This window comes from Brassica oleracea, chromosome C9, assembly GCF_000695525.1.
Source record: "Brassica oleracea var. oleracea cultivar TO1000 chromosome C9, BOL, whole genome shotgun sequence".
NCBI lineage: Eukaryota > Viridiplantae > Streptophyta > Magnoliopsida > Brassicales > Brassicaceae > Brassica > Brassica oleracea.
In genome coordinates, this window is record NC_027756.1 from 14,041,922 (window position 1) to 14,059,872 (window position 17,951).

The 17,951-nt window shown below is 34.9% G+C and overlaps 2 protein-coding genes across 7 annotated transcripts; both read right to left on the bottom strand.

Moving 5' to 3' along the window:
* Positions 1-8,924: 8,924 nt before the first annotated feature.
* On the bottom strand, positions 8,925-10,040 carry LOC106314384 (cytosolic sulfotransferase 18-like). The gene has a single exon (XM_013752260.1). The coding sequence runs from the start codon at positions 10,038-10,040 to the stop codon at positions 8,925-8,927; it is 1,116 nt and encodes a 371-aa protein (XP_013607714.1).
* Positions 10,041-11,663: 1,623 nt separating this feature from the next.
* Positions 11,664-15,307, bottom strand: LOC106313671 (splicing factor U2af large subunit B-like). Of its 6 annotated transcripts, none has more exons than XM_013751552.1 (13): positions 15,140-15,307; positions 14,824-14,945; positions 14,612-14,734; positions 14,298-14,371; positions 13,619-13,695; positions 13,469-13,516; positions 13,335-13,394; positions 13,187-13,247; positions 12,988-13,100; positions 12,446-12,892; positions 12,215-12,350; positions 12,035-12,102; positions 11,664-11,942 (listed from the first exon to the last, which is right to left on the bottom strand). In XM_013751552.1, the coding sequence occupies exons 1-13, from the start codon at positions 15,251-15,253 to the stop codon at positions 11,802-11,804; spliced, it is 1,584 nt and encodes a 527-aa protein (XP_013607006.1). In that variant the 5' UTR covers positions 15,254-15,307; the 3' UTR covers positions 11,664-11,801. The 6 variants fall into 6 exon arrangements, with proteins under 6 accessions (XP_013607006.1, XP_013607005.1, XP_013607008.1 ...); XM_013751551.1 differs by having other exon boundaries at positions 14,824-14,948; XM_013751554.1 differs by lacking the exons at positions 14,824-14,945; positions 15,140-15,307 and adding an exon at positions 13,922-14,023 and having other exon boundaries at positions 14,188-14,371.
* Between the last annotated feature and the right edge of the window lie 2,644 nt (positions 15,308-17,951).

Sequence of the window (17,951 nt, forward strand, 5' to 3'; positions counted from 1 at the left end):
TCATCACTATCATTACAATCATCATCGTCGCTTCTCTCGAACTCGTCTTCACGTGCTTCATCTGTCGCATCTTCGGGAATATCTTCATATTGAAAGTTTTGCAGGTCGATTAAAAGGATTTCATCAGTTAGGTACCTCAACTTCAGTGATAGCGTCTTCTTCTTGCAAGGGCGGTTCTTTTCTCGTACGAACAGTTGGAGCAAAGTAGTATGATGTGAAGTTAGATGTTTCGGCTGTCAAACTCCCCGCAACTATTGAACCTTCCACCTTTGCAAGATTTCTTGCTTTCCCCTTCAAATGTTTCATCTGTCGCTCATACGGATACATCCATCCGTTGTGAACAGGTCCACGAAGCAATGCTTCATACGGTAGGTGGACAACTAGATGCTCCATGACGTCAAAAAATGAAGGGGGAAATATCTTCTCCAGGTTGCACAATATGATCAGAATGTTCTGATGAAGTTGTTCGATGACGTCTTCCTTGAACGTACGTGTGCTAAGATCTCTGAAAAATGCTCTGATGACTGTATATTACAAAATATGTACTGGAACCATCGCCAAACAACTGGGCATAAGTAGGTGCTGCTGGTTTCCTTCTAGGAGCCATCTAAAAAAAATTAAAATAAATTTAATCAATTATGACGACATAATTAAAAAATTATTCAGTTACCTAACTAATCACCTAAACTATAGTATTCCGTCATCTAACTAATCACCTAAACTAATTACCTAACTAATTACCTAACTAATCACCTAAACTAATTACCTAACTAATTAATCACCTAAACTAACTTAAAAAAAAAAAGAGGAAAGGGAGTGTACCTTAGAGGGAGAGCATAGGAGTTTGGGAGGAATGAACGAGTCAATGGGAACAAGAACATTTTCATTGCTCTTGATATGTAACTCACTTCTTGAGCAAATATCAGGTAAGTCCATCCTTGACTTTTTGTTATCTTTTGTCTTCCCAGGGACGTTAAGTAATGTATTCATGATGTTCTCAAAAAAGTTCTTCTCAATATGCATGACATCCAGATTGTGGCGTAAAAGAAGATCCTTTCAATTGGGTAGCTCCCAAAATATACTCTTCTTATGCCAATTGTGAGACACACCATATCCATCAGGCATATTTCCAGGAACATGTCAATTTCCTCCAACTTTAACTGTTTCCTGAGCTCCGTAATAATCAATGTCTGCTTCGATCTGCTGGCCGGTGAGATATGGAGGAGGACCGTCTCTGACAATTTTTTTGTGCCGAAACAATGTCTTATTTCTTCTGTACGGATGGGCAAGTGGAAGAAAGCGACGATGACAGTCAAACCAACAACTCTTCCTACCATTCTTCAGTTGAAAAGCATCTGTCGATCCAAGACAATATGGACAAGATAATCTTCCATGTGTTGTCCAGCTAGACAACATCCCATAAGCAGGGAAATCACTTATCGTCCACAGCAGAACTGCTCGCATCGTAAAATTGTTTTTCAAGGAACAATCGTACGTCCTCACCCCTTCTGACCACAATTGCTTTAGCTCTTCTATCAACGGTTGAGGAAAAACATCAAGAGACCGTTTTGGATGCTTCGACCCGTGGATTATATGAAATATAAATTCTTGTTCCATGCACATATCCGGCGGTAAATTGTACGGCGTAAGAATGACTGGCCACAAAGAATATTGTCTACCAGACATTCCAAATGGACTAAATCCATCGGTGCATAACCCAAGATAGACCTTCCGAATATTTGTAGCAAAATCTGCGTGTACCTTGTTGAAATGTTTCCATGCTCTTCCGTCTGATGGATGTGAACCTCACCATCTCTCTGGACATGTTCCGCATGCCACCTCATCGACGCAGCAGTCCTCTCAGATTGATATAATTTTGTCAATCTGTCTGTAATTGGTAGGTATTACATCCTTTGGTACGGTACCCTATTCCTCCCACGGCCTTGCGGTTTGAATCGTGGTTTTTTGCAGAATCGACACTCTTCTAACTTGTCATCTTCTTTCCGATAGATCATGCAGTTGTCTATGCAAACATCAATCATCTCCGAAGGTAACCCAAAACTATAAACCAATTTCTGAATCGCATAATAAGATTCAGCAGACACGTTGTCTTCTGGCAAATACTCTTTAAACAACTCCGCCCATGCATCCATGCAATTCTCAGGTAAATTATGATCCGTTTTAATATTCATCATCCTAGCTGCTAGAGACAATTTAGAGAGACCTTCTCTACAACCAGTGTAGATTGATTGATTTGCAGCATCTAGCATTTCATAAAACATTTTTGCATCCAAATTAGGTTCTTCTACAATTCCAGTTCCATCAGCTATTGTTGTAGTTGTTTCTAAAAATGCATCACTAATCATATCTTGAACCCTATCATGATCTACCATCTGCTCATGATCTTGATGATAATTATATTCATTATGCAAATGATTCGGTTCTTCACTATGATGAGCTTCCTCAAAATTATTATTACTACTACTATCTTCATTTCCCCCATAACTCTCTCCATGTTGATACCAAATGTAGTACTGTGGTGTAAATCCTCTGTTTACTAAATGCTTCCATACAGTTTCACTAAGTGCAAATTTTGAATTCTTGCATTTCCGACATAGGCAGGACATCTTACCGCTTTTTCTGATTTTTTTCGGATTTTTTTTTTCCGTTTGTGTGTTGTGAGGAAGAGAGTTGTGGGAAATGACATATATATAGAGAAATTTTTGAGTTGGGTAGTTGAAATATAACAACGATTTTACAAGGAATGTTTTACATGGATTTTACATGGTTTTAACATAATATTTACAACGATTTTACGACGAAATTAGGTAAGTTAAAGCACATTGAATACACGTTTTCACCTAAGTATAACGGTAACATGTTTCGTTGTAATGTCGATGTAACGATTACGACGTATTTCTCATTCCACGTACTTTCATCGTAAACTTACATGGATTTTACGACGAAAATATTTTGTCGTAAATTTACATGGCGTTTACGACGAAAGTTGGTCTACTCGTAACTGCGTTGTAAACATCATATAAATTTACGACGAAATATTTTCGTCGTAAATCTTCGTTGTTATGGAAACGTTTTCTTGTGGTGTATATAGAACGAATTTTCTTAGTTTAACATTAAATATCAAATTGTGAAAACATGTGTTTAATTTTAAAAATTCAAAACATGAGATACATAGAAATCTATGTTTTCAATAAAATTTTATATTTAAATGATTATATCGTTTACAAGTAAGTAAAATGAAAGTGGGTGAAAAAGAACTTTTTGAAGAAATATGAATGATGTATTGAAAAGGACAAAATACATATTTATATCATAAATGTTCTGAGATTTATTTCGTAAGTTATATAATGAATTACTGTTTGGGAAATTCCCTTAGATATATTTATTTAGTTTATTTTCACAAAAATAGACTCCAAAAAAGAAAACGACCAAAATAAGTTTTATTAATGGGTAAATATGCATTTATACCCAAAGGTTAACTAATCTAGATTTAGGGTTTAGAGTTAAGGGATAGGGTTTTGGGGATATGGTTTAGAGTTAAGGGGTGAAGTTTTGGTCATTTTATTTTTTGAGTACTATTTTTGTGACAAAAACTTAAAAAAGTCTATTTGAGAGAATTGTTTTTACTCTGTTTTACTTGGTTATATAATGCATTGTGTTATTCATTGGGCAATTTTCTCAAATAACTTTTTTTTAAGCTTTAGTTATATTTCAGCGAATTTTCTTATGTAACGGCCGTCATATATCGTTTCTTCAGTGAATTTTTGTTTTTTCATTTAAGTCAATAGTCAATTCTCGTTGTGCGTTGTTTTCATTTTGGTGTACCCTCCTAAATTTGTACCGTAATCTAACAATACTAAAAGGACGATATACTCAAAGGGTAGCTATGCCACATAGGATTAAAAAATTAGTCAATCATGAACATGTTTTTTTGACACATCAGATAGGCTTCACCGTGTGGGCTTCTACGTTTGGGCTTCAATTAATTTGTTATTGCCCAAATGACTCCATTCAGAAAACCAAACCTACGAAGGATAAATTCTAACACTTCGTCTTCTCCGATTGAAGATCATACAAACTCAGTTCTAATCGAGCCAATCCTAATCAATGAATCAGTTCTCTTTTTTACTCCCGTCAATCAGTGCCCTCTTAATGAGTTCGTTTCACCTCCCTCTTTTTCTCCTTCTTATATACCGTTCTTCTTTCCTCTCTACAAACCAAAACCCTAGAACCGCTAAGCTCAAGTCATGGCGATGAAACCAAACGGCAAGTCCCCTGTCTCCTTCGCCAATGATGAAAACGTAATTTTCTTCAAAGATGTCTCACCAGGTCCCCACGAAACCCAGTTACAGCTACCGTCTGATCCATTTATGGGAGGCTCGAAAGCCAGTAAAAAAAGACACTTATTGTCCTGTAAATGCTCCTCATCGACGAACAGGTACGTGAATTCTCCATAATTTAGTTTCCACTTATTTTAAACATAGTCGTCTTATGTTAATCTTCACATCGATAACAGGGAACTGTTATTCAAGGATTCATTTCATCAGGACGTGTTAAAAAATATTTGCCTGTTATGAAACAAGGATCAGTTTACAAACTCTTCAACTTCTATGAATCCAAAAAGAAACCGGTATATTGTGTTGCTGATCATAGCGTAACTGTCTCTTTCTCATGGAACTCTAATTTTCCAATCATCTCTGAGTTACATTGCTTTATGATTGGATGTAGTTTTTAGCCTTTCTTCTTGATTAGATACAAAAATCTCGAATCTTTTTAAAGTAAAATAATTAGTTCAAGTTTTTAGAGTTTTTGGTTTGTCTTAATACTATTTTTACAGAGATGATGATGAGCAGGAATTAGAACATTTATGAGGTTTAATATGAAAACAAGCACAATAAAGCAGAAGAGACGATCTGGAATATTGAAATTGATGAGTTTTATGTGCACTTGACATGATAAGCTTATATAAGATTTTCAACTTCTAAGCTGAGATCTGTTATGCAGAGCAAGGACAATTTGGAATCTCTTGGGTATGTTATTATGCATTTTCTTCTAGGAAGGTATGTATGCTTACTACCTTACTTACCCAATATTTATAATTTGCTTCCATTTGATATATTTACCTCATTTCCCTTGATTTCACTTTGTAATCTGCCTTGGCAAGACCTCCGTGCAGGTACTATAAAGCAAAATTATAACAAGATCAGTGAAAAGAGAAAGCTTACACCTGTTGAGGTAATAGTTACTGATATGAGCGATATGTTTACAGTTGTATTGAAAAACATGTTTACATCTTATGCTCAGATATTTTCTCACTAAGATCTGATTGGTTTGCCTATATATTTGCACGTTATTAGTTGCCTAATTTTATTGGAAAATCTTGAATTATTGACTGTTTAACTCTACCTCCAGCTCTAAATCAAAAGTAAGTAACATCTGTATTAAGAGTTTTACATCATTTAAAATCTTTGAGAGTATATATAATGCTATCGTCTCTGTGTTCCAACAGTTAAGTCTTACCACGGTTCTGAATCCTCCTGTGCCATTTGGCTTGAGACCATAAATACCTTCATGTAAGCATCTAATTGTCTCGTAACAGCAGTAATTGTTAGCATCTTATCCATGGGTCTCTATTAGAAGGGTTATATAAATGTCGTCATAGACCCATCAACTATGTCGTTTTGTGAACCTTATTGTGATTTCTTGAGAGAAAATCTGTGGTGGATTCTGAAACACTCAATGTCTGCTTGATATGTTGTTCAATGGATAGTGTGTGGTGTATTTGTTTGGGCAGGTGATATACCGTGACTTCAGATCTTCTAACGTACTCTTAAATGATAATGTTTTTGTCCAGCTTTAATCTTGCAAGAGAAGGACCTCAGGGCAACAATACTCATGTCACAACTGCAGTAAGTATTGTATACTTCCTTACCTTCTTATTGTGCTGTTAGTTTAGTGGTGTGCATTCAATTAGGTTCTGTTTTGGTTTAAGTGGTTTTAGATGATTAATTGATATTTCTTTTTTTTTTTTGAGAAAGAATATTTCTTCTTCTTGATCCTTATCTCCGTTCATTTTATAGAAAGTTGCAAGGCATGGCTACTCAAAGCCCCTGAGTATGTTCAAACATGCTATTTGCGGTCTAAGAGAGATATTTATAGCCGGTGTGTGCTCTACAAGATCATAACCGGACAACAAACTTTTGAGAGGAACAAGCCAGCCATTGAACAAATAATTGGGTGAAATTCCTAACGCTTCAGGATGATCGTTAACCCTCTGTTAGGCAACAACTACCCAGCTGCTGGAGCAATGAGCAATCCACTTATATATAGTGGAAAGATTAAAGAAGATTATCAAAGAAATGAATAGTAGAGATTGTTCGATAGAGTAAGAAGCAAGAATGTAGCCCCGTAACATGTACATGGGAGGTTTGAAAGGGTTAAGAGTATAACTTTTTCGTTTAGAAGTTTCTTTTCATGTCTGATACTATATATATATATATTATTTTTTTTTTTAATTGTTCATGCAATTGAATCGGTTTTCCAAAAATTATTAGTTTAATATCAAATACAAAGCTTGGGTTGCCAAAATCATAGAATAAAGGGTAAGCTTTATATATTATAACACCTTAACATGAAATTTTATATTACATATGTATACGTTTTCTTATTCTATCCACGAGAAAGCACTCAAGCTTAGGCTTTGTAATTCACACATGCATTTACATATTATCTCTTCTCACACTCACTATGAGACTCAACCGCAAAACAAAAAGATAGTTTTTTCTCTAATTTTGTTATGTAAAATTAATTACTTAAAATTCATTTTAACATTGGTTTTATAATTTATCAAACTCTGTAACTAGACTTATTTTTCTGTAAGTTCTTAGTATGTCTTTCTCCCTGTTTTTACCAAAAAAATCTTTAGATAAGGAATACATTATTACAAATTCTATCTAATGTTTATTATCGGAACAATTTTGTTGTCTTCTAACCTATACAACTAAAAATAGGGTTACAAAGGCGGCATATATAGTTCAGTCGCTGCATTTCTGGGGAGCATATAGCCACATTAATCTTACTATTATGCTGATAAAAATTCCTCTTACCAACTTTACTAACACATAAATCTCTTCTGTAAGCTATACTAATCCAAAACACTATACATATGGCGGAACCATAAACATTTTGTATCGGGTCAGAATTTTTTTATGGGGTCCAAATTTATTTTTTATGGGATCAAAATAATTTTTCTTTTACAAAAACAAATAACTTTTTTGAAATAGTGGGGGTTAGCTAACCCCACTCTCCCTATGTTGCCTCCGCCCTTCAAGATAAATTTCTCAACTACAACACAAAAAATTTCAGTATTATTATATTTTATTTCCTAAATTTTTTGGCCATTGAAATAAATAATTATGTTTTTAGCTTCATTTAACTACTCAGGGAGATGGTCCATCCGTAAACTGTACCCCTTTTTAGAGATTAGTCTAGAACTTTCTATAAGTATGGGATATCCTAAGATTGATCAAAAAAAAACAAGTTTGATTTTCTTTAGTCAACAGAAAAGTAAACAAAAATTAGAAGGAATAGATATACGAAGATAGGAAAGAAAGAAAAAATACGGTCAAATAAAATGCGTCATTTTATTTATTTCAATAAGATACCTATTAGTATGATATTGTATATATACTTAAAGTATTAATTTTAAAAGAAATAAATAAAATTTATTTTACTTAATTTTAGTTTAAGTATTTAAATAATAATATGAAAATATATTATAATAATTTCAAATATTCAGATCTAAAAGTGTACTTCCTCCGTTTTTAATTGTAAGTAGTTTTGCTTAAAAGCACAAATATTTTGAAAATTGTTATTTAAAAGAATATATCATTTAACCAATTAATTCAACCAATTATTAAAAACCTAACATTATTTCATTGGTCACACAATATCCAATAAATGAAAAAGATACATTGAAATATGTAAACTACTTATATTGTGAAACAAACTATTTTTGCTAAAACTACTTACATTTAGAAACGGAGAGAATATTAAATTTACATATATACTAAAGTGTAGTTTTTAAGAAGTTTAAATAAAGATGCAGCTTTCATTAAAATCTCATATAATTTTTAACTTTTTTATAATCTAACATACATAAACCGCGCGTAGCGCGGTTAAACGATCTACTTAAAAAAGTTAAAAGCACGTTCACAACAAACAAATAACGTACGTAAAAAGTTAAAGTACGTTAACAATAAACTAATAACGTTTTGGAGTGCTTTATATATTACATATATGATTGAATTGTTTTTCAAATCTGACAGCTTCCTCTTCAACATGCGACCTTCCTTTTACATCCGTTGTCGTGGTTAACAGTTTCCTCAGTGATACAATTATCTTCTACAGTTTTTTTTTTTGGAAGTCTTTCATGTGAAGTCCACGATATAATCCTTCCCTTCCTGCATATTTTCTTGACTGCTGTAGGACAAAATCTCATTTTCAACAATTTTTCGTGATCTGATGATGGTAAAGGCCATTTAAAATGAGTCTTTATCCTACAATTGTCAAGAATATTTGTGGTAGAGAAGGTTATACCGTTACTAATAGAAGTTTGCAGAAGAAAGTTTATGTCACAAATCAATGAGATGTTTAGAGCAGAATACACTCCCTTTTGAGATACATTCATTGCTTGGCGTAAGAAAGTAGCGATATGGGATTTCCACAAATCAGGCAAATATGCATAGCTACAAAGCAATTTTTTATACAGAATTTATTTGGATGAAAACAGAAACAACATTTTATTCCTCCAGTATATAACTTATTAGTCTTATTACATTTTATAAGCAAACTTGTGCCGTAAGTAAACGTAGCATACAAGGATCAGTCATTTCCCCCAAACACTAAGTGGCATAAAAGTGTTCAAGAAAACCTGTTCCCTTGAATTTCTCTTCCATCAATCCATCGATCCGAGCTGCCATCTCCGGAGTCAGATTGGTCTGCCAGTCTCCGACCTTTCCCTTCCTGAAATAGGCGCTGTTCTGATAAGCATTAAGAGGAATGTCCTCTCTATATTTCTCTCCTTTGTTGGCTTCAAGATTCTTCAACGTCTCGAAGCTGCAAAGATTCACTACTTTCTCAACAACCCCTTTCTCCTCTTCCTCAGCTGTGAATCCATAACCCATAAACTCAGCCAATCTTTTCACATAGGGCAAAGGATCCCCTCTCATCGTCTCGTACTTGAGGAACAAAATCTTATTTGGATTCTCTTGATAAGCTTTCCAATACGACATGACATGATCTAGGTAAGGACCGTACCCTGATAAACCTAGACAGAACATATCAAAACACTCCTCAAGACTATTGAGAGGGCCACTTCCAAACTTTTGCTTTTGGAAGAAAGTCCACATGGAGATGAAAGTGTACTTAGGGTCTCTCCATATGTAAACCATCTTACAACCCGAGTTCGAAATCGATTCGGGTAGTAACCCGTGCGGCATATGAGTCGAAAAGAGAGTGTTCCCTTCATCTTTGAGAACATCAACTTGAGGAAAGAAAGCAAATTCGATCTCAATGAAGGGAACAAGCTCGTGAGGGTTACGTTTCAGGAGAGGGTTCGAGGAATCGTCGAAGCGAGATCGGTTGACGATAGAGAAGGCTAGGGCTTTGAGCCAAGTGGTGCCTGACTTTGGGTAGCTACAAATGAAAAAGTCGTCAGGTCGCGCTTGGAAGAAGTCTTGAGCGTGAAGGCAACCTGCAAGGAGAGGCTCTATGATCCAGTGACCACCATACCCGATGAACGGAGCCTTCTCAAACCAGCCTTCCGCGTGAGGCAGCTTGGCGATTAGGTCTTGGTACCGTTTCTGAATGTTCTCGAACTCTGTTGACGCTATCTTGGCCTCGTCTTGGTGGCTCAGAATAGTCTTGTCGGTTAAGGCTTCTAGTTCATGCATAGATTGAGAGGGAGGATTTGAGGACTCCTCTTGTGTTCCATCGAAGATTTGTTGTTCTGATGCCATGTAGAAGGTGTGGTGAATCAGATTCAAAATGATGACTCATTTGAATTTATATACACGCACATGCCTACAGAGGCTGAAAGCCTTCTAGGTACCTTTATATTTAAAATGAAAAAATTCAGTCAAAAAAAAAAAAAAAAGATTCCTCTACAAACAATATTAGCGCACAATATAAATTTCACAGCATCTCTGTACAGTGATGTCTGTGTCCGGACAAAGATTGGATTGGGTTTAGTTCTATTGAAGCTAGTATTTATACCCACGTGTTAGTATCTCAGAACTCAAGTGCCATCTATCCTTCTAAGTGTCATAACCTGGGGCACTAGATCATTGGGGATCTTCCGAACGGTTTATGAGATAGATCAGGACGGCCGACGTGAACCAAAGTGATAAAGAAAAGTTCATGATCCTTCGATGTATTAATATCCTGTAATAAATGTATTTATATTTGGAAAATAAACAAATCACGCGAATAAGTAGCTTTCTCCGTAATCTGTACAACCATAATTAAACTAAACTCTTCACTTGCGCACAACTAATCTGAATCTGCTTCTTCTATGAGATCGAATGCACAAGAATCAACGTCCTGACAATATATACATTCTTATAATGAACTTGGATGAACATAACTAGCTATGATCCACTATCTCTACCCTACCTCTGAAGATCTAAATGTTGTTCTTAAACAAAGGATGCATTAGTTGTAAGAAGAACTTTTTTCTAATGAATAATTTTACATTTTGTTCAAGAAAATGATCTAAATAAAGAATTAAAATTATGAGGCAAGAGCTCTCTGATAGTTTGCCTATTTGAAGTACACACAAAAATACGGTCCGGATCCTCAATCCTAGAGATTCCTCTGTCAGATAAGGTATTATCATCCTCTCTGCATCTGCACGGACCTATCATCCTTGTTATTAATTAAAGCAAGATCTTCCTTGTCACACGGATGAGGTTTTTGCAGTGGACTGGACTTCTCAATCCTCATGGTGAGAGAATAGTGTCAATGCTGCTCTGGGGTGCGTTGAAGAAATAACAATTGCAGCTTATTTTATCACAATAAAATTAATCAATTTTTGGTTTGCTACGATATGTGTTTACGAAATCAAGATTAGTGATTCGACAACACAGTAGCCATCTCATTTTGCATAGATTTTTCACCCAAAATTGATAAAAGATTTCTCCAACTATCACCGACTTGTACTGTTCAGAAATGCTAGAAAAAAGGAATAATAAAAAGAGAGCTCAGTGTATGGCTATATTGCATCCGGATATCAGATGAATGCGATGGACCCAACCATCGCTGAAGCCTAAATCCTCACAGCTCTTTGCACCAGCCGGTCATCGAACCCGCGTCTGCACCGTGGCAGGATACTATTCTACCACTAGACCACTGGTGCTAGTTGTTTTATGTTCACCATCATTGATAATAACGGATAGTTGAACAAATTTGTAACTACTAAAACCATGCCAGTGATATAAATCGGTTCGAAGAAGTCACCATCCAATTTTTCCCAGGCAGGAAAGCGAAAAGTATGGTACTTTTAGGTTACTACTATGGATTGCGTATATAAGATTTGCTTGGTAATTTCTAACCGGTAAGAGGATAATAACATAACTCAAAAGGGTGTTTCAATGAAACCAAAGACTAAATTATCCAATACACTCAATTGATACTAATGCAGTCATAATCTGAACACTCCATACATTAAAAAAAAAAGATTCAAACTTCTTGCTAAGAGGTCCAAAGAAAGTAAAGAAGGATCAGCAGGCTTCGTAGTCGCCTTGTGCATACTTGTTTTCGGGGTAATACACAGCTACCACTTGGTTTCCATCAAACTTTCTTCCATTCATCCCAGATCTTGCCTTTGCTGCGCTGTCCAAATCCGCATACTCTAAGAAAACCTGCAATGGTATAAATATAATAAGATCATTAAGAGGGATGTGTTGTGTGCATGGAATTAGTAAAAACTGCTTTTCTGAGCTGAAAAACGAACCTTCCCAACTCCTGGTGTTGGATCATGCTCCGGATTGGGCCTCGGAATCACAACATTCACCAAGTTACCTGCACACACAACAATGAATTATCAAAAGTTCCCACCATGTAAAAAGAGCTTAAGTGTGTGTATAAATGGCAGATCCTCAAGAACATAAACACAAAAACTGAAATTGCTTACCAAATTTTCCACCTTCCTGTCTCATGTCCTCCGTTATGTCTTCATATTCTTTATCGTCTCCAAGAACATTAGCTGTAACCACTTGAGTCAAACATACAATCTTGGTGGGCGTGCCTCCTGGTTGTAGCATAAGCCTCTGTTACAGAAGTTCAAGAGACACTTAAATCAGTGATATCCAGAAAGTTTAGATATATAGTAGTAATAGGACAAAGCATAAAGTAAAACACTCACCTGCAAAGCAATCTGCTGTTGGGCATGAAGTAATATATCTTCTTGCTCAGGCTTAGGTTGAATCGCACCTTGGACTGCACGCCTTACCGTAAGTGTCTTATTGCCCATCTTAATCCCGTTTAGAGCAGCACATGCCATATCTGTGACTGAAGGATCCTGGAATACACAGAATGCATATCCCATCGAGTTTCCGGATTCCCTGTCTTTAACCAAGTTGAAACCTCTTAGCGGCCCAAAGGACTCCAAGAGCTCCCTGATCTGATCCTCTGTCAAGTAATATGGAATCCCACCCACAAATAAGCGGTCCGGACCCTCAAGCCCACCAGTAGACCCCGAGGAAAATCCAACAGCCGCCAAGTTGAGATTGGGATTAGGCTGGCTCGGACCAAGAGCTGCAGCAAGGGATGGGTTATAGTCAGTAGGCCTCTTCACCTTTACAGGAACCCCCTGGAGATGAACAAAGCTAACATGTTAACACATATTGTAATTAATAAAGAAGAATAAGACTGTACATCTAAACTGAGCAAAAGATAATGAGTCACCTCTAATATAATTCCGTCTAATGCCATTGCATTACTAGCCTCCTCAACAGATCTCATCTCTACAAAGGCGAACTTCTTTTCATGGTTTATATAAACATTCACCACCGCATCGCCTACGAATAAAAAGAGACAATGCGATGAGTTATTGTCTAGGCTTGTCAAAGGTACAAGGCATAAAAAACAATGGAAATTTTGATACCTGGCCCAGCAGTGTTTCCCCCAACCGCTGACATCACTTGGCTAAAGAAAGTTGCCACCGACTACAATATGGAAATCGATTCTCAGTAGTCATACAATGTTATTGCTAAAGTTTAAAATGATTACAATAGACAAAAAAATAACAAAACCTGTTCATTTGCAGTGGGTGGAAGGCCACCAACATAGACACGTCTAGCATGCCTAGTTGCCTGCGATCATAACACAGTATTAGGAAGTCAATCTTGATAAAAGGTGAAGGACCGAACAATAAAATAGATCTTACCTGCTGAGTCATTGCCTGAACTGGCAATAAAGAAAGCGCTCCCAGTTGCTAGGTGAGAAGAAATAAAAAGAAGTTATAAGTACGTTCGCATAAAAACAAAAAAAAACAAAAAAAACTCAAAGAGACGCAAGCAAAAGTACGGATCTACACCTGATTAGGCACCATTGCGAGCACGTTGGGGAACATCCCTGGAATATTAGGGGTAGCTGGCACACTAGGAACCTGGCCTGCTAGAACAAGAGAAATCATCAGAAATTATTACTTTCCGGATGAGCAGAGACCAACCAACAAGTACAGAGCTACAAAGAACACCTTACTGCCAACTAAACCCGCTGATTACAGAATAAACCAAAATCTTATGAACTTTAAAATATGAAAAGTATAAATGCAATGTCAAAATTTGTTTAAGGCTAGAAAACAGCCATATAGCTGCCAGTCGAAGACGAAGAATACCCATGACAACCGTTGCACTGATTCCTCTTTGTACTATTAAAAGCTAGAGGGGTCTGCTCATTGTCCGCACAGTGGGTAAACTAAACCCAACATGCCTTCTTACTACAAAAAGACAGGAAACAAACAAACAACACCAAAAAAGACAACAAAAAAAAAAGTCTCTCAGTTCCAGAACAACTTCACCAGGGAACAAAAAAAAAAAGAAGAAAAACATCATATAAAGAGAGCATGGATTTAAAGTGGTCTGCAATAAAAATGCAGCTTACCAAAGTCACACCGTGTAACCGACTATGATGTTTCCAAAACTACGTACAAATCAAAAACAACAAGCAGTTAAGGAATATAAAAAACGTTGAGTAGATGATGAAGGACATACCTGCTGCAGCAACTGCCGTAGGAGCTAACATTGCAGAAGAAGGGGGCGGCATATCGAATCCACTTACCCTCTTGCTGAAAGGGCATAAATAAAGAGGTCAGGAATCAGTAGAAACAACTACGAAAAATAGTGGCTGACTAAACCCTCAAGACAAGGAACCCTCCAGACTAGTACATATCCCATCAGTGAAAGGGTTTCAACATAACAGAGACATCAAAGAGAGAAAGAATAAAGAATAAAGTGTTTATTTGACTTGATTATCACAACACACTGCACACTGCCACAGGTATAATATAACAGAGAAGCCAAGGTACCTCTTGGACGGTGGTCTTGACCGGGAACGTGATCTATGCTCAGACCTACGCGAGCGACTTCTCGATCGAGAGCGTGAACGTCGCCTGTGTCTCTCCTCTCTCTCACGATCGCGAGACCTCCTCCTGCCGATAATTGAAAACACCATCAGCTTAAGAATGAAACAATCATCATTAAACTAGGAAAAGAATATTCCAACACACAATCAGTATACCTTCGAATTCTGTGATCATCATCATCTCTCTCACTATGGCGGTCTCGCTCCCTATCTCTCTCCCTGCTCCTCTCACTCTCACGGTCCTTGCCTCTGCTTCTTGAAGATTCCTTTTCAACATCCTGCTGCAGAGATACAAATGTCAAAGGCTTCTAACACATATGAGCTTGACATCATACAACAAGCTCAATCCCAAGATGGAACCTTTGAATCCCAACCCAATCTTGAACTTTCATTACCCTTACCTAATGCAACGCAACACAAAGGAAAACAAAAAGCCACTGAATCTAACAAAGAAGGTGTGAAGAGTACATACTCGAGACTTTGAGTCTTCGCCACCAAGAGACTTGAAAGGCGAGCTCTCCAAGCCCAGAGCTAAGTAATTCTCGTTTTTGTTGTTTTCATCTCCGTTAGCTTCGTCGTGACGCATCTTCTCCTTTGTAATCTCTTCTCCGATTGTACGAAGAAAACCCTAAGGATTTGATTTGATTAATGGAGAGAATGAATTGTGAAAGTTTTTATACGATGAAGAAGCTTAAGGGTACTATGGTAACTTGATTCGAGTGGCTTCTGTGTTTAAGCCGTATCAACAGGCCTACACCTACCGTAGATGCGTCATCGTATAAGTAGGTCCAAATTCATAAATTATGGGCCGTTATGGTTATTCTTATCTTTAGTCCTATATTTTAAAAAAATTCGGTGAAAATTTCTTATAATCGCATTTTGTCTGTATTTAAAATAGGCATGAGCTTATAATCCAGATTTAATCCGAACTGAACTCGAACAAAAAAAATGATATGTGCCGGTCGTAAATATAAGAAATACCAGGGTGAATCTTGTATGGTGATACAGAACAAATTTGAACCTACACTGTTATTAGTCGAACACGAATAGGTAACTCTATAAAAAATCTGAAAACTATCATAATGTCTGAATTAATCACAAATATAAATATTTAAAACATAAATATGTACTTCAAATATTCATTTCTATATTTATTCGGAAATGATATTTAAAAAATTAGTATTTAAATTGAAAAAAATTACCACAAATACCACATTCATAGTACCATTTTTCATGTTTACACTAATTATTTTTACCCTCACTTTTAATGAATGGTGAAAGACAAACTTGGGGTTTAGAATTGAGGGGTGGGGTAGGGTTTTAGAATGTTAAATTTAGGATTCTAATAAATATATAAATAAATACTTAAAATTTATATAAACAAAAATTCAAAATAGTTTCAAATCATAATTTTCGATTTTAAAATAAATTTTGAAAATAAAAATAATTAGAAAAAATTTCAAAAAAAAAAACTCAAAAAAAAATTTATAAAAAAGTTTGAATTTGAAAAAGTATAATTCGAAAACATAAAAAAAAATTATAATTATAGTTATTTATTTATTTAAATAATGATTTATTATATATAGAGAGAACAAAGATATAAGAGTTTTTTACCACTTAATGAAGAATGTCTTTTGGAAAATGTCTCTTTAGTGGTGGTAAAGATGAAAAGTGATACCATAAAAGTGGTAAACATGAAATTTCCCCATAAAATAAAATAAAAAATATTATCCAAGTTTTTATATTTCAAGCAATTTTCAAATAAGATTTTTATTACAAATTTTTTTGCATGTACAATATATTATAGTTTTTTTTTAAATAGTTTTTGTTGTTTTTAACAATATCTCAAAATATTTATTTTGTATTATGTAGGTCCAATTTAATTTGACTTCCATATACATTTCAAATTTAGAAATAAAATTAAAATTATGTAAAATAGTATTATTACATAATAATGTTATAATGTTTTATATAGTAATAACAATATAAGCCACTTAAATATAGGCATTATAGAATTACATAATACATATAAATTACATTAATTTTGTGATAAATTTTGTTATATAAACTAAAATGTTTTAGTATAAAAAGAAAAAACTCGCAACGATCTGCGGGTGAAGATCTAGTCTATACTATTACAACATAAGCACTTTTTATCTACTTACAAATGATCTAGATCAGACTATTACTATATTTCCTATTATTTTATTTTTATTTAACTTAATTATTATTAAATATACATCATAGCCTAAAATTAAAGAAATAATAAAATAATCTATTGGTTTTTTAAAATAATGAGTTCAAATTATATTACACTAAATTTAATATAACTAATCAGTTATATTATATTTATTACTATAAAAAGGAATTATATTTGATTAATAATTCATATATATATATATATATATATATATACAATTCTAATCTAATTTAAATGCATATCTAAAATACCATCAAATCCCAATATTTTTCCTTTTTTTTTTTTTGGTAACATGGATCATCTATTTTGCATGGATATTATCGTATGTATGGAAAGGTCGGAATAATAAAGTGTTTAGTAATCTGGATATTGATCCAAGGGAAACACTTAAATTAGCAGAATTGGAATCAACACTTTGGGCTGAGGCACAAGTACTCACTGATCAGAAGAGGGAGCGTCAGGTACATACCAGACCCACATTAGCAACTCCAAGACGATGGTGTTTTATAAATGGTTCGTGGAAAGATAAGGAACTATTTTCGGGACAAGGATGGTATAGTACCTTACCGAGCTTTGATGGTTTATTAGGAGCAAGGAATGTAAGGGCATGTCTTTCACCTCTTCATTCAGAGGTCGAGGCATTGATTTGGGCAATGGAATGTATGAAGAATTTACGATAGTTTCAGGTTACGTTTGCAACGGATTGTTCTCAATTGGTGAAGATGGTTTCAGAACCAGAAGAATGACCAGATTTTGAGTTTTTGTACAAAATAGTCATCAATAAGAAAAATGACCAAAATAACTCATTTTATTTTGAAATTTTTAATATTTCTTTTTTATTTTTCAAAATTTGAAATCATATCCTCAAAACTCCACCCCATAACTCTAAACCCTAAGTCTAGATTATTTAACCTTATGGCATAGATGTATTTTTACTCTTTAATAAATGTTTAATTCAGATAAATGTTTAATTTAGTTTTTCTATTTTTCTATTATATATTTACTTACTGTTTATCTTCTCTTATTTTGTATATTTGTTTATTCTAAATTTCTTGCTTTTATATCAATGATAATATTACAATAT

Excerpts from the sequence above, each read along its gene's own strand:
- LOC106314384 (XM_013752260.1), bottom strand. The coding sequence starts at position 10,040 with ATGGCATCAGAACAACAAATCTTCGATGGAACACAAGAGGAGTCCTCA.
- LOC106313671 (XM_013751551.1), bottom strand. The coding sequence starts at position 15,253 with ATGCGTCACGACGAAGCTAACGGAGATGAAAACAACAAAAACGAGAAT. Across the intron at positions 14,949-15,139 it reads GCGAAGACTCAAAGTCTCGA|CAGGATGTTGAAAAGGAATC; the intron begins GTATGTACTCTT and ends GTATCTCTGCAG. Across the intron at positions 12,893-12,987 it reads TAGACGGAATTATATTAGAG|GGGGTTCCTGTAAAGGTGAA; the intron begins GTGACTCATTAT and ends GTTCATCTCCAG.